A 16,242-nucleotide genomic window follows, 5' to 3' on the forward strand; every position below is an offset into this window, starting at 1 on the left:
TGGGGAGCCACACTCTCAAAGCTCACCAAAGCAAAAATGAGTGTTTCCCTTCCTTAGTGGGAAGGGAGGGAGCACAGGCATGGTGCCATATGTTTATCTTACATCCTGTCCCAAAGAGTTGCCTAGTGGGGTGGAAGGTCTTAGTAGAAGGCGCTGGAGAGAGAGCTAGTTATCTGGGGACTGAAAAAAGAGAAGCGAAACTGGAAGGAATACAGAAGTAGCTGTAGGAAAGGGATCCAAGAGATTAGGGTTGTGGGAAATACAGAGAAAATTTTCCAAATAATCTCTGTAAATACCCACGGGAGAGTCAACTTGAAACATTTGCTGTGTGCAGAGAAAACTGTAAAATTGGCATCAGCCAGGGGAGAACTCTGTTTCCTCTTCCTCCTTGATGTCTTCCAACCCTGTGGTCCTCGGCAAATACAGAAGTATGACTAGAACTACAAAGTGGAGAGGATATTAGAAGCCCCTGCTCCACCGCTGCAGGCAGTGAAGCTGGGAAAGTCCCAGATTGGGGAAAAAATGAGCTATCAACTTTCACTGGTTGTGAATCATCATCGGGGACTTTCCCTCTCTTCAAGGAGCCGGTGGATGAAAATTGGGGGTTCAGTGAATTTGAAGGGGAAAAGACAGTTACATAGCTATTTTCATTAACCTCTTACTGAAATTTAGCCTCTCCTTTAATTATAAATGCATGTAACCTCACACAGAAGTGTGACACACTTCCGCAGTGTACTTGCGGGAAAAGAATTAACATAACCAGCCTGGGAGCATTATCCATAGAAAGGCCTGCGGGCAAGGTTGACCCCTGGCTAAGCCCAGGAACTACAGTTTCAGGAGTATTCCCACCCTGCACTAAGTGATATGGGGGGTTCACTGGACCTAGATTGTTTGTGCTGACAAGGTGGCTTATGGGCAGCACCTGCTTTCTTGCTGGGAGTCCAGAGTTCTGGTACCTGCTAGTTAGGTGGTGCTTATGTGACCAGCCCCTGGTAAAAACCCCCGGTGCTGAGTCCTCCCATGGGCTCCCCTGGGAAGAAACACTGCACACATGTTGCTAATTTTTGTTTGGTTGAGGGGAGGTAGAAGAGAAAGCGTGCACCCTGGCTGACCTCTCAGGGAAGAGAGCAATCATAAGGAAGCACACAAGGATTCCCCCAGACTCTACCTGTGTTTTTTTCCCTCCTGTTCTGGCTGTATATATTTGCTGCGTCCCCATAAATCATCCTAGCTCTGATCACAGCTACGGGTAAGTGCTGTGAGACCACCTAGTGAAACGTTTGAATGTGGGTGGTCTTGGGGACTTCCAGCACAATGGTGGAATTTGCTAACTAACCTAAACTCACTGAAATACAGCCCCAGTGTTATTTTGGGGAACGAGTGCGGGGGCAGGGAACGACTAGACCCTGGTAGGTGGGTGGCTGTAGAGTTACTTCCCACGCTATGAAGCAGCAGTTGAGCTGCTGTTTGTGATCAGACGCAAAAGTTCCCTATGCAGTGTCAAAATAATCCATTTCTAGGAGAGGTGGCTCGATGGACGCCCCTCCCCCCAGCTCTCTGGGGACACGCAGGCTACGGCCCCGTGCTGTGAGGGAAAAGCCTCTACAGCCTGGGTGATGATTTTGTTTGTCTCTCTCCTTCCTCTGGGCAGGGAGAAAAGGGCCCAAATATAAACATTAGTCTGTGGCTGCTTTCTCCTGTAAGTGGGAGGTAAAAAGGCTGGAGCAAGGCTTTAAATAAAACATAGGGAAAAAGAAAGAGAAAAAAACACCTTAGCCATTTTTCCAGCCTAGCTGCTACTGAAGCCGCCCCCGGCCCCGCAGTCCTGCTGGGTTCTCCTGGCAAGCCCGGATGTGAACCCTGGAAATGGAGACTTTACTGCTAGGGGTTTGCATAAACTCCTAATGAAAAAAAAAAGGGCGGGGGAATTTAAATCACAGCTTTGCATTTTGTGGCTATTGCATCCGGATATAGGATACAAAAATAATGTAGAATGTTACATGTTTTCAATTTCGTAAATGCTAGAGGGGTCATCTCAACCAGGGAAAGCTGCAAAAAAAAAAAAAAAAAAGTGTAAATGGAACATAGCTCCCTTGCTTGTTGTCACAGGTGGGCAGATTGAAATTTAAACTCATAATATTGGAAACAGGTCTCTGTAATTGATGAATTTTTGCTACGGTTTTGCCTATTGGAGTCTCAAGAGAAAAGGAGCCAATGTCCAGCTTAAGATACACTTCGGAAATTTTATAAAGCGTTTTTTAATTTTGCTAACGAGTTCTTGGAAAAATCAGATTTCTGACCCTTGGGAGCTGATGATTTTCTGGTTCTTGGTGTGCACATTTTTGCCGGGGGCAATTTGGATCCTAAGACAAGGTAAAAAGTGCAGGGGAAAGATTTGCTTGTCACTTGGACTTGGAACACAGGTGCCTGGCCCCACAGGGTCTCAGCTTTGCTGCTGCTGAGGAAAAGCTGCTGGCATTTTTGATTTGCTGACTTCCCAGATGCTATTTTGCCCGACCTGACTCTAAGTTGAAACCTGATACTGCCTGCCCTGGGCTGTTTCTGAGCCAGACCTGAGCTGCGCTGGGCTAAAGCAGACCCAGGCTCAAGGAACAGATGTCAGACTCTGGGATGGCTGGAAATGTAGGACACCCCTCTATGGGATTGTAGTTATGAAAATGTGATGAATGCTGGCTAGACCCGCTGAGTCACTTGTGAATGTCTAAGGAAAGGGCTTGTTCTTGAATGAGGCCGTATAAAATGAAGCTGCAGGAGGACTCCATGTTTCTGAGGAGGAGCCCGACTGCCTTCCTAACCTGTGATTCCGGTTGAAAGCTGCACGCTGGCGGAGAGTGACCCTCTGCCCATCTCTGACAGATCACACTCTGGAACCCCTGGGAGGGTGGGATGTGTCACTGCTGTTGGCTGTAGTCTACTTTCCAGATTAGCTGGGATTTGCAACAATGGCTTGACAGCCCGACTCTACCCCGTCACCTTTCTTCTGCTGTACACACCTTAGTAAGGCCCTTGGATCGTTCAGAGCAGCTGTGTCCAGAAAGGAATTGATCTTTTCTAGGCTGCTCACTGGAAAAATGATCAGGACAAGAAGTCTGGAGAGAGGAGAGGTTATGTAAACTCATTTTTAAAAAAATATTGAAAAATCAGGATTTCACCCTGACCCTTTCTTTGCCCTGGCCACTTCCTGAATATGATGTGTCTTTCTGGCTAAGTAGTATGAAAAATGTTATTCTGTGAAATGCTTGTGTCCCTCTTGCACACAGCCCTTCCAGATGAAATGTCTGGGCAAAAGAAATAGAGAGAGAGAGAGAAATGATTACGAGAAATTGTAAAGCTAGGAATGTGAGTGCGGCACACTGATGTTGCAACAACAAAACCTTTATACATGGGGAGGCACAGGGGTGGAGGTGGGGCATTAATGATCTTGGATTTCCAGAACTGCTCCCAGAAGTTCCTCCCTCTTCCTGAAGGAAAACCACGCTACCAGTGCCAGCTTCCCCGAGCCCTTCGGATTCCGGAGGATTGCCAAGCCCAGGCTGCATGCGGCAATGGGACACTGAGCTGCGGGGTCCTGCCCGGTCCCCGCAGAGTGCCTCCACGAGCCCTTCACACTCAGCAGGCTGCGGACTAGCATTGCTGACAAAACTCTTCGGAACTGACCACATCAGGCACTTCCTCTGAAAGGCACCACTGAGAACCCTGAGGCAGGAGGAACCACACAGGGAAGCCACACTGGGGGCAGCTGTTAGCACGTACTGCAGGACCAATGCCTGGCCTGCGTGGGGTGCCCGAACTTTGTAAACTCTTTGCTTCCAGGGACACATGTACCCTCAGGGACTGTATTTCTTGGATGTGTGCCCTGACCATCAGGACACTGCCTCAGCCCTAGAAGGCTTGGGGAGAGCTTCATTTTACTTGTCAGGCTGTGCTGGGCCAGAATTGATCTCTCAGGCCTGATTTAAAAAAAATAAAAAGATTCATACATGAAGTTACGAAGGAAGCCACCTGGCTTTGTAAGACAGCACTTTATGGTTCATGGTCTGCGTTTTAACTGGCTACGTCCAGAACCCCGAAAAGGCATATGTGAACTGTAGGTTGGCCTCATCCTGTTGCATAGTCCTACTGATAATTCTGTAAAGACACCTTGGCCATGGGCCAAGGGAGTGGTTTACGCAGACGAGTTAGCACAGCAAGAGGGAGACCGCTATCCTTAGCACGGCCTCTGAGCAAGGCTGACCCTTGGCTGACATCTGGGAACCTGCCTTTGTGGAGTGTTCCTGCCCTTCCCTAACTCATAAGAGTGACTCCCTGGGCCTGGAATGTGCAAACAGTGGGGTTTATACTAAGCATTTGCTTTCTTTCTGTGTGTTTGGAATTTTGGTACGTGCTTGGTGAAAGGTGTCTATGTGAGTAGCCCCCAATAAAAAGCCTGCACTCTGAGTCTCAAAGAGCCTCCCTGGGCAGAAATATCACATACGTGCTGCTGAATTTTCATTGCTGAGGAAGAGTGTGCTCTGCATGACCCCTCACGGGAGGGGGAGAGCAAACAGCCCCTTGCACATTCTTCCAGATGCTGCTTGTGCCTTCCCCCGTATGATCAGGCTATATTTCCTTACCACATCACTGTAATAAGTCTCAGTCCTGAACACAACTGTATGCTGTGTCCCATGAGAGCTTCTAGCAAATTTGAACGGGGTGGTAACCTTGGGATCTCCCAATACAGTCACCAACAGAAATGTTGTATTTTCTTTTCATACTGTAGATTATTTTGAAATTTCAATTATAGTGATGACTTTTGAAATGAAGGTAGATATTAGACTTGCCACTAGTTTGTTACTTAATGTATTGATAAGGAAGCATATATAGGATACATTTTAAATTATTTTAAAAATTGGACATTTCTACTATTCTGACATGATTCATGTCTTTTGTAATCTTGAGTATTTTATTTGCTGTATTATTCTGAAAGCCTGATTCTGAGATGTCCAGGCACTCACCAGGCTGCCGAAGGGGTCTGCACATAAGTTGAAGACTTCCTGCATTGGGTTACTACCCTGGACTTAGATGTATTAATCACTATGGGCAGTTTATTACCTAGAAGTGAATAAACATTTGGTGCCCAAAGCTCTATCCAGGGAGAAGGAAGACCTTGTTCTACAGGTTACATGTACTGAGGCAGCAAGAGTCAACAATAAAGTCACTTTATGATTTTATGCGATGCTTCTTCAATGTGATAGTTACATATGTATCGATATGGTGAGATACCACTAGGGGTTTATATTCATGCTGAGCCTTCTACAAGTACAATGCTCTTTTATACAAGTTTCTTGTTGAACTTTATTATATGAAGTGTCAGACTGAATTTCTGAAAATCTGAGGTCACTTTCAGGTGTTTTTGTGATCACAGATGGCCACTTAAGTCCAGTTGTTCCAAGGACAGTCTTCCATAAGGGAAATGGAAGCAGAAGTGAAGATAGAGCCGAGTCAGCCCTTGCCAACCCTGGCATGCAATAATAATGTCCTGATGCCACCTACAAATATAACTTAATTTCTGTTGATGTTGGCTGGGTTTTTGATATTTTTTGAAGCCCAGCTTCAGCTCTGAAATTTTTTACAATCAATTTAGTGGTCAGTATTGTAACATTATAATTTAATATTACAAATGTGACTTTAGGAGGTTCAGTGGAATCACTAAAGGTAGGATAATAGCTCATTAGAGCAGTAGTCAGCTCTTTCCTTGGAGATGTATGGAGATGTGTTACTTGCTGACACATGTGTTTCTCTACCATGAAACAGTATGGAGCAAAGGATTTGCTAATTGTCTACAGCTAAAGTTTTTCTTTAATTGAATACAAAAATATGCATATAAAAATAAGAAAGTTTATTTGCCTTTTTTTTCTTTTAACACTTCTGCCCCTGGTTCCTTTTTCTTACATGGTCAGCTGCACCCGTGTGGCCCCCACGCCTTCATAACTTCGCACACAGCATCTCCAGTATCATATCATCCATGCTAACCGAACCAATGATGGGCCTGAAGAACAGTTCCACGATGACGTTGGCATTGATGAATCTCAGCAGGAAGAGGACACTATTCAGTTCGGTGATTCTGGCTTGGTGCCTCCTGTGCGTCATCCTGATGTGGTCAATGAGTATCTGCTGAGTTCCCCACTGGAGTCCCTGAATGTACTTCACGCACTGAAGGCCTGGCAGGCCTGGAGGAGCAAAAGGCAGAAGAGTCCATTTATCGTCAACAGCTCACTTGGCATTCTTAGCTCATTTAAATATGTCCATTTGTGCCCCTTCCCACATTAAACAAGAGTTTAATTTTCCTGCTTTAAAGGGCTTTCTGGGACAAGGATAAAATGCCAAACCAGTTCTAAGTTTTCAGAAGCACTGCTTCTGAGAATGAGGGATCATCCAGATATAGTCACTGTTTGGATCCTCACGTGTAAAAACCGCTGGCTCTGGGCCAACACATGCTCATCTATTCACTGTGACAGCAGAATATCATTTAATGAATTATGGCTCCAGTTCACTGTAGAAATAGGAAGACATTAAGATTATCTCAAGAAGTGAGCACTTGACATTTTACCTGTGGGAAACAGGCCATTGTAGAATGACTACAGGTTTTGCCAGATGACAAGTATTTCACCATCCTCCCTTGAATTTCCCACTAATGCCATGATTACCCAGCTGCTGGGGGTAAACTTCATAGCCACAGTGACTCATGAGTCTCATTCTAATTGTTCACTGACAGGCTGATTTTAGTCTTGAGTCCCATAGTAATTTAAGAGATAATACTGGCCATTTAGCTCACTGTACCATGATTTCTGTGTTGGGAGAGATTAAAAAAAAACAAACAAACTGATTTTAATGAGTATCGCAAAAGCATCTTTTCAGAAATACTGAAGAAAGAGGACTTTAAAAGCACTGTCATACAGGCATTAAAAAGTAAACATGCAAACATCAACAATTTCAACATGGTTCAAAAGTAACTTTTCAAACAGGGAATGCCTGACCTTCTTGCAGTATTATGTGATAACCCTGGTAAAACTGAATGAAATACAATGTAGGAAAGATAATGTACCTGTAAATTTTATAAAGACGGTGTTAAGAGGAGGCCGCTTTTAAAAGTCCTTTGATCCTGCATGATAGTAATATTATTATAAAGTTCTTTAACTTGTATTGAAGACATTAACAATCTACTGTGCTGTTTAAGGGACATCAGTGATGATACAATCACTTTCCTTCCCTTTCTTACAGAATCTAGCAGTGAAGTATTTCATTTATTAATTTTTAAATTTTTTTATAAACATATAATGTATTTTCATCCCCAGGGGTACAGGTCTGTGAATTGCCAGGTTTACACACTTAGCAGTGAAGTATTTCAAAAGCACCACGGTGACCAACAGAGTAGCAGGACCAGCCTGCATTCTTTAAAAAAAATAGTAACAGGCAAGTCATTCCTATCATAGGCAAATAGGTCTGATAAAAGGAGAAGGAAAGTAGGCCATATCTGTGCTCCAGATTTCATTTCTGATTACCCCGCTCCACACATTAACAATCCCCTACTACCTACACTCATTATCCTGACTTGAGACCCCATTTTATGGTCTGAATTCCACTGATGAGGAGAAGAGGAGGCTTGCATCAATCTCTACCAGGAATTTGACCTCTAGGTCTAGATTCATGGCTTCTTAGAACGCCATCTTGTGAACTCCCCATCCCTTTCCTCTGCTTTCATAACACACCCTCTTTTTCCACTGTCCTGCCCCAGCCCCCACAAAAGGCAGGCCCATAAAGTAAATTCAGGAAAGACATAATGTGAAGAGAAGGACTCCACAATAATAAAAATAATGTTTACACATAAAGATCAGAGAATACAAAAGGATAAACATCAAAGAAAGGCCACACACCTAGCAGGTGCATTTGTGTTTAAAACACAGCTTAGCTGATTAAATTCGCAGTGAGAGGATTCAGAGAAGCAGAGAGAGAATAAGGGAGATGCATGTGTGTGACCAAAGTATGCTAAGCAGAGTGGAGGGGAAGAGGCAAACCAGTGGAATGTAAAGTTCTGGAAGCTGAGCCCCTGCTTTTCTTTTGTATTCCAACAGAACAGGGTCCATGGGAGATGTTTAAGAACACTGGCTGAAAGAGCAAGAAAACACTGTATTCCAAATGATCTTAAGAATCACCTTGGGCACTTACGACAAACGCAGATTTTCAGACTCTGGTCCACGGCTACCAAACAGAACCTCCAGGGAGGAGCCTGGTAAGACTTTAAACAAGTGCCCCCTACCTCCTATGCACAGGCAAATTTGGAAAACAATGGTATAAGCAAAAGGTGACCTACAATGATCACTGGAATGAGCTGAGGGCTCTAGGTCTTCAAATGTGAGTTCTGAATGAAATATTATCCTATTAAACATTGCTCTATACGCTTTGAAAAAATGCAGCCAGGACATAACCGGAGACTTCTGGTATTAGGGGAAAAAAAGGTGTGGAAGGAGCATTTTAAAAAACTATCCCAGCTTAAGGTGCCTGGAAACTTTGTGCCCGCTTGTGACCCTTTTGGAGGGATTCTGGTCAAAGACAATGCTAGTAATGGGACATTCTCAAGAAAAGGTGCTGGATGGTCCGTGGAGATGTTCTCTCATTATCTGGTTGGACTCTGTGGCACAGTGTCCAGCACCTAACAGACAACCTGAAAGTGTGTCGCAGCAGACATCCCGTGGTGGCAAGGAGACCCATGCTCCATGACTCACTGGCCATTACGGTGGAGGAAAGTCATTTGGGACTAGGCTACCTAATCTGCAGATGGGGTGGAGTGAAGGTGAAGGGCAGAGGGTCTTGATTAGGAGGTCCCTACCGTCTCTGCAAGCTCTAATGGACAGTGCTCCTGCTGGCAGTCCCTAGTGTCTTTTCCCTGCCCCCTTGCTACCCTGATACAGACACTTGAAGAATGACATAGTCCAGCTGCTTAGGACCATAAAAATGATCATTCAGAGGCAGACCCTTGAAAGGCAAAGTCCAGTGTCCTGTGTGACAGTGTGTGTGTTGGGGGGTAGGACTCCTTAACAAATGTTTCTTATCAACCTGAACAGATTTCCTCCAACAAAAAGTTCTAGTAAATTTCAGAACTCAGTCTCAGAAAGACATGTTGCAGAATTTGCAGTGAACACAAACTTTTTTTTTTTTTTTTATAGTTGTACTACTGGATTTAAAGGACTAGAGAAGGACCAGCCCCCTGCCGGGATGGCACCAACTTTTCCTTAGTAGCAGAAAGAGGTAGAGAGAGAAGTAATCAACCTCATCAAACAATCCCCCATGCTCTCCGCTGAGTGTCTGGCAGCAGCCCACCCACAAGGAGTGCTTTCTGGAGTTCCCCCAACTCTGCGGAATTCCTTGTGATTCTTCGCTGGTGCCCCAACACTCCCCTGACCACCGAAAACTCTTCAGTGCCTGAGTCACTGTTTTTTTCTGAACAGAGGAAAGCCTGCGCCCGAGGCCGCGGCCTTACCCGGATTAAAGAGCACGGTCCCCTTGAGGTAGGCGTACTCCTTGGTACTGATGTCCAGGCTCCAGCACTTGGCAAGGAAGCACTTGATGGCTTGGACTTCAGCCGCCGAAGGCAAACGCCCGGCTTCGGGCGGTGATACCAACGGTGGCTGCCGCGGGGGCAGAGGCGGCGGCTCGTCGCCCCCGGTCTCCCGCCGCCTGGTGGTGAGAATCTTCTGCAGCTGACTAGGCTCCGGGGTCTCCACCGTCTCAAAGTTCAGGCGGTCCTGGGCCAGCTCGAGCAGGAGCAGCGACGCCCAGCAGTTGCGCACCAACAGCAGCTGCTGATCCAGAGGGAGCACCTGGAAGCAGGGTAAGTACTTGACAAAGCGCAGCGTCTTCAGCAGGCCGGCCGCGGCTGCCTCGCAGACCACCTGTGGACTCCTGAGGGCCACCCGCCGCTGCGCGCCACACGGGGGCTCCCACCAAGGGGCCGCAGGCTGCGTCTCGGGAGCCCCTTGGGTCTCCTTTGCGCTCGTGGGCAAGTGGGGGAAGATGCCGCCCTGGCTCGGGTGGTCTTCCCCGCAAAAGCAGCAGCGGTACAGGAGCGCCACTGCCTTCCCGCCCGGCAGCTCCTCTCTGCCCCCCAGACCCTGGGCGCCGTAGGAGCGGTTCCACCACGCGCCCCCCGGCCGCGCCTCGGGAGCTTCTGGCGCCACGTGCGTCTGTTTTGCGCTCGTGAGCAAGCTGTAGAGGATGCTGCCTTGGCGAGGGTGGTCTTCACCGCAAAAGCAGCAGCGGTACATAAGCGCCACGGTCCGCCCCGCAGACAGCTCCTCTCTACCCACAGGGGGCTCCGAGCCGCAGGAGCAGCCCCAGCACGCGCCCCCCTGCCGCGCCTCGGACGCCTCCGGGGCCGCGTGCGTCTGCTTTGCGCTCATGAGCATGTTGTAGAGGATGCTGCCCTGCCGCGGGTGGTCTTCGCCGCAAAAGCAGCAGCGGTACACGAGCGTGACTGCCCGCCCACCCGGCAGCCCCTCTCTGCCCACAGGGGGCTCCGAGCCGCAGGAGCAGCCCCAGCAAGCGCCCCCGAGCCGCGCCTCGGGCGCCTCCGGGGCCGCGTGCGTCTGCTTCGCGCTCATGAGCATGTTGTAGAGGATGCTGCCTTGCCACTGGTGGTCCTCGCCCGCCATGGCCCTCGGTGCCCGGAACCCAGCTCTGTCCGGTGGCGGCCGCCTGGGATCTATTTATACGAAGCGCGCACGCACGCGCGTCGGCCGTCTCCGCCAGGGCAAGGGCGCGGAGGGGGGCGCGGCGCTGTGCTCCGGTGTGTTCGCCCTTGACCTCAGCGGCTCAAAAGGGACAGATGGTCCTTAAAGGCTGAGAATGGAGGGGGAACGGAGGCACGGGAGCTCTCGAACGCTTTCTTCTTTCCTCTCATTGCACCCTTTCCTGCCTCTGGAAGACAGAGCAGAGTGCAGGTAGCAGGTGTTTGGGGGCACTGTTCCAACTCTTTCCATTGAAACCTGGCATCTAATTTGCTCCCTAATTGGAAGGGCTGGGGTGCCTAATGAAAGGGGGAAAATCTACTTGTGCCATCTTTGAATACTTTCATTAAGTGATCAAACTTTGTAGGACATATTTTGCATATGGGTAGGGAAGTCTGATTTTCGTGGAACTTGAAAAGTACAGACCACGGACCAGCGGTATGAGCATTACATGGTAACTTGCTAGAAATGCCTAATCTCAGTTCCCAGCCAGACCTTCTGACTCTGAATCTGCATTTTAATGCAGCCCCTAGGGAATTTGCATGCACTTTAAATTTTGAAAAGCACCGGTTTAAGGATGCTGTCAAAAGCGTTTTGTTTAATTCAATTGATATTCATGAGCACCCACTTTATGTATTAAAGAGCATGAGTGACAAGGATGTAAAAGTGGCTAATATTTGGGGATATAATCATCACAAGGGCCAAGAGGTGAGAACTTCAGATTCTTCTAGAGGTGCTAGCTTGGGTAGTTGTATAATTAACATTTCTTTTCCCACCCCACCTAACTGAATAATGAAAAACACAGGTTTCAGGAAGCCTGGCTCCTTTGATCCTTACTTACCACACAGCCTCCTTTCTTGTGTTCTGTAGAGAAACCGAGATCCGGGTCTTTCCACATTACCACCTGCCCCCCTTGTGTAACTGTTTCATCAACCAGCGGCTTAACTTCAAAACCACAACCCTTTAGTCCTCAAATTCTTCATCTCTAAAATGGGAGGTTTGTTTAGTGATTTTGTGGGTCCAGGACTGAAGATTAATGTATACCAGCTGGTCTGGGATTATTGTTCTCCTTTTGGAGTTTCTCTGGGATCTCAAATTCTGAGTATAAGAGGAATACCTAGCAGACATTGATTTGTGTTCAACCTGAAATTTTATTCTGTGTGTGAGAGACCCTAGAACACGGAGGTTAAATCTCCATCACTGCCACCAGATTGCCTCAATTTTAATTCTGGCCCTGACACTTTGTAACTCTGTGGCCTTGGGTAATGTATTGGTCTCCTATTGGTGCTGTAACAAATCACCACAAATCTAGTGGCTTCAGGCAACACAAATTTATTATGTTACAGTTCTGGAGGCCAGTGGTCTGAAATCAGTTTCACTGGGCTAAAACCAAGGTGACATTCCTTCTGGAAGCTCCAGGGGAGGATCTATTTTCTTGCCTTTTCCGACATTTACAAGCTGCCTGTATTCCTTGGCTCCTGGCCACATCACTCTTACCTCTGTTTCCATCTCCGTTCCCACTCTTTTAAATACCCTTATAATTACACTGGGCAAAGCCACATAATCTAGAATAGTCTCCCCATCTCAAACTTTGTAATTAAATTACATCTGCAAGGTCGCTTACCATGTGAGATAATATAGCCGCATGTTCTGAGTATTAGAATATGGACATCATTGGGGGGACATTATTTAGCTTTTCCCAGGACAGTTCCTTAAGCCACCTGTGCCTCAGTTTCCTTACTTGTAAAGGACAATAGCGGACAATAGTGTCTGTGAGATAATCCTCATACATGAGTTACTCCTGTAAAACATTTGGCTGGTACATGACAAGTGGGAGATCTATCAATATTTACCCCCCCCACCTTTTAATATCATGTGGGATAACTTCAGGGCTAGGTGATATTAGACCCATATTGCCATTATTCCATCTCCCTAGGGAAGCCCATCCTCAGTCTCCACCCAGAAGCTGTCTCTTTTTCTTCTGTGTGTCCACATATCTTGGCCCAGACTCAAAACACTGCATGGGTCATCTGGTTTACAACGATAGTATATCTTGGAAATGTTATCTTATTGTCCATGTCATCATTCGCCATTTCCCATGTTCAAGCTACTACTTGGGGTACTGCGATTGCTACTTCGGGGATCTTCCTGCTTGATGAACCCCTGCTATTGGCCTTGCTGAAAAACCTGGCCTACCTCAGTCCCTACCTTAAGTTGCCAGAGAGAGTTATGTTTTATTATGTTATCCTGTATTATTTTCTTCCTAACTTTTATCAGACCCCGATATGATTGATTTCATTATTTGATGCTTGTTGATTGTCTCCCCCTACCAGTATAAAAGTCCCAAGAAGGTGAGGACTCAGGCACTCTGCGTCCCAGCAACTAGAACAATGTCTGGCATACCATAGGTGCTCAAACATATTTCTTGGCCAACTGTACCTTCAGAAAAGGAGGAGAGGCTATAGCTTGCTCTTTTAGCACAGAAGGCAAGCATTCCCACACAACTATTGCTACACTGACCCTGGAGGGAGGAGAAATTAGCAAGCTCTGGAGGACTGAGCTTTCTGGAGGCCTTTTTTTGATACTCAGAGTGTTATAGGCACTGTGGGAAAGTAACAAGAGGACTGAATTAACAGTTAAAAGACAGCTTTGAATCTGGACTCTTCCACTCTAAAGATAAAACAAGTCACTTCAGCCTTCACAGTAGTGAAATGGGGAAAATTCTATAAACCTATGTTAGCAGGTTTGCTGTGTTCTTAGTCATTCAAGGGTTATTATTATTTTTTTCTCCCAATATGGCCCTTGAGAGAAATGTTTGCTGACCTCTTCATTATATTGAAAATATAAAGCAACTTAAGTTTATATTCACCCACTTTTAGAGCATTTAAGCTTATGTTGGGCTTTTGCCTATGAAACCAGAAAAAGTGCTATAAACTATTTTAATATATGAACCCTAGCCCTCTGTAATTCAAGGGTATTTCTAAAACTCTTTATCTTATCAACTTTATTTTTAAAAACTCCTAGCTTAACCCATTTTTGTTACTTTAGTCATTCACACCTTGCATGTATTTGATGCCTTTGACTTTGACTTTCAGACATTGTCTCAAACTGAAGCTTCAATACACAATGCTGGGAACCGTGAACTTGTAGCATATTGGTTATAATTCCTGTTCTTTCCCAGGAACAGAGGCTTCTGATTTTCTTCTTCATGTTTTTCTTGAAGTTGCAATCTTCTATTTGCAACTCTGAAGGACTTTATAGGTTCTTTGGATTGACTGTTTCTAAGGAGAGATTGCCTGCTCGTCCTTCGCAAGTATTCATCCTTAGAAATGTCAGGAGAAACCCGACTTCATCATTCTTCTTTCCTTTTATCCCCCCTGAACAAATAGCTCCTGAGAAAGAAAATCATCAAAACACACCAGTGCAGAAATTTGCACCAAGTCCTGCCAGCCTGCTGGTTGCTACTGGATTAGTGAAGACATAAGCTTCTAAGGCAGGCACGAGCGTCTTCATTTGATTTGTTCTGTGTCCTCAGACCACTGTGACAGCTAGACAAAAGGACACTCATCAACTGCACCTGTCCTGTGCTAAGTTTGTCCACAACTGCAATTTGGATATTTACACTGAGTCATTGTTCGGTGACCTTGGTCAGCTGGACGCCTGCTTTGTAGAATCCATTATCTGTTCCATCTTAGGGTGGGAGTGAAGCTGCTCTGCCTGCTCGAATGCAACCTTCAACTTCAAAGTAATACACTTTTTACTAAAGGATGTAGGAGTGGGGATAAAGCCAGGTAAAATTGTAAAGCTGACCTTTGCACAGCAAGCTGATCTTGACCTAGGAATGCATGACGGTCTGAAACCTGATAGGAATTTTCAATCCAGGCTTAAAAGAGCCGAAATGCCTCAGAATTCAGTTACTTCAGTAAACAGGTGACAGGGAGTAACAGTAGTGTTTTTCTTACTCTTCAAAGAAAATGTTGGGAAACTATTGTAGAAGAGTGGCTGATAAAATCTGGGAGGTAGCCTCCTTATCTTCTTTTCCAAGACCCAGAATGTTTAAAGCTCTGTCAGTAGAAGAAATAATAGGCTTTAGGTGCTGACTCATGAAGCCCCTAAAGAAGATCAAGTCATCATTATTTATTTCCTCCAGATGAGCTAAAAAGAAGGTAATCTGCTGCCTCATGGGTCACCTAGGTACTGAGGTGGAATAATGACCCTTACACTCAAAATAATTCTGGAACATTCTAAAAGCAACTTTTCAAATCAAATGACCACTCCATTTAAAGAAAAAGTGTTCACCAAATCAATTAATTTTACTGCATCTACCGATTTTGCATTCATCTGAATACTGGATGTTGATCAAATTATCTAATTAAGTGAGTTGACTGGCAGGTTTAAAAATGATTGCCCCTTTGGTTGACAGGCTATTAAAATTGACAGGACTGATCAGTTTGTGAATCATTGCTCCATTGGTCCATCCTCATAGCCATATCATACCCTGATGGTGATGGTAATTCTATTACAGGTTTCTGTCTCCATCAGGGTCTGCAACTGTTGTAATATCTCCCTCCCAGGAAATTGCTTTCTTTTTCCCTCTTTCCTGACTTCTCTTAGCAAGTCCCTCCCCATGACCAGTGTACCTAGAGGGCCTTATACAGTGCGGCATATTAAAAGTACTCAGCAAACACCTGCTAAATGAAACAGTGAGTGAAAAGTTTCCTCCACAACTACAGATCTCTTAACTTCACCAGGTTGCCCAATCTGCTCTCCTTTGCTGTGACTGTGTGGGTTTTGACAGTCTTACAGTCCTGGGGGGAAGACCCTAGGTCTCTCCTGCCGAATACCAGCTCCCTCTTTTAACCACTCTGATTACTAGTTTGATCATCTCAAAAACGAGAGTAAATATATAATCTGTGTTTACTTTACAAAGTTGTAGAAGGCAGGAAATGACTAACAATACCTCAAAAATGTGAGTTATTACAGTTAGATTGCAATTTGTTTAGGTTAGAAACCTCAGACTGTGCAATTATTGCCCACTTATGTCACAATAAGTGATATATTGCCCAACTAAATCAAATTTATGTGAGGAAATTCTCTGTACATGTACATATTAAATATATTTGAAATAAGGGATCCTGCCGTTGATAATAAGTCTTTCAAGTTTGCAGTTAAAAGCATCTAACATTCTGGGACGCCTGGGTGGCTCAGTTGGTTGGGCAGCTGCCTTCGGCTCAGGTCATGATCCCAGCGTCCTGGGATCGAGTCCCACATCGGGCTCCTTGCTTGGCGGGGAGCCTGCTTCTCCCTCTGCCTCTGCCTGCCATTCTGTCTGCCTGTGCTCGCTCTCTCTCCCGCTCTCTCTGACAAATAAATAAAATCTTAAAAAAAAAAAATTAAAAAAAAAATTAAAAAAAAAGCATCTAACATTCATAGTGCCATAAACCCAACTGCTTTGTCT

The 16,242-nt window shown here is 45.6% G+C and overlaps 1 protein-coding gene across 1 annotated transcript; it reads right to left on the reverse strand.

Annotated features, from left to right (window-relative positions):
- Positions 1-5,892: 5,892 nt before the first annotated feature.
- On the reverse strand, positions 5,893-10,709 carry LOC111150569 (nuclear receptor subfamily 0 group B member 1). The gene is made up of 2 exons (XM_022508055.1): positions 9,539-10,709; positions 5,893-6,230 (listed from the first exon to the last, which is right to left on the reverse strand). Exons 1-2 carry the CDS (start codon positions 10,707-10,709, stop codon positions 5,986-5,988), a joined length of 1,416 nt encoding a protein of 471 aa, XP_022363763.1. The 3' UTR covers positions 5,893-5,985.
- Between the last annotated feature and the right edge of the window lie 5,533 nt (positions 10,710-16,242).

Source organism: Enhydra lutris, unplaced genomic scaffold (assembly GCF_002288905.1).
Source record: "Enhydra lutris kenyoni isolate GAN:26980312 unplaced genomic scaffold, ASM228890v2 scaffoldscaffold23, whole genome shotgun sequence".
NCBI classification, from domain to species: domain Eukaryota; kingdom Metazoa; phylum Chordata; class Mammalia; order Carnivora; family Mustelidae; genus Enhydra; species Enhydra lutris.

Bases quoted from the DNA above. Each gene is read 5' to 3' on its own strand.
- LOC111150569 (XM_022508055.1), bottom strand. From the start codon at position 10,709: ATGGCGGGCGAGGACCACCAGTGGCAAGGCAGCATCCTCTACAACATG. The intron at 6,231-9,538 runs GTAAGGCCGCGG...TTGCTCCTCCAG, and splicing joins GACCGTGCTCTTTAATCCGG to GCCTGCCAGGCCTTCAGTGC.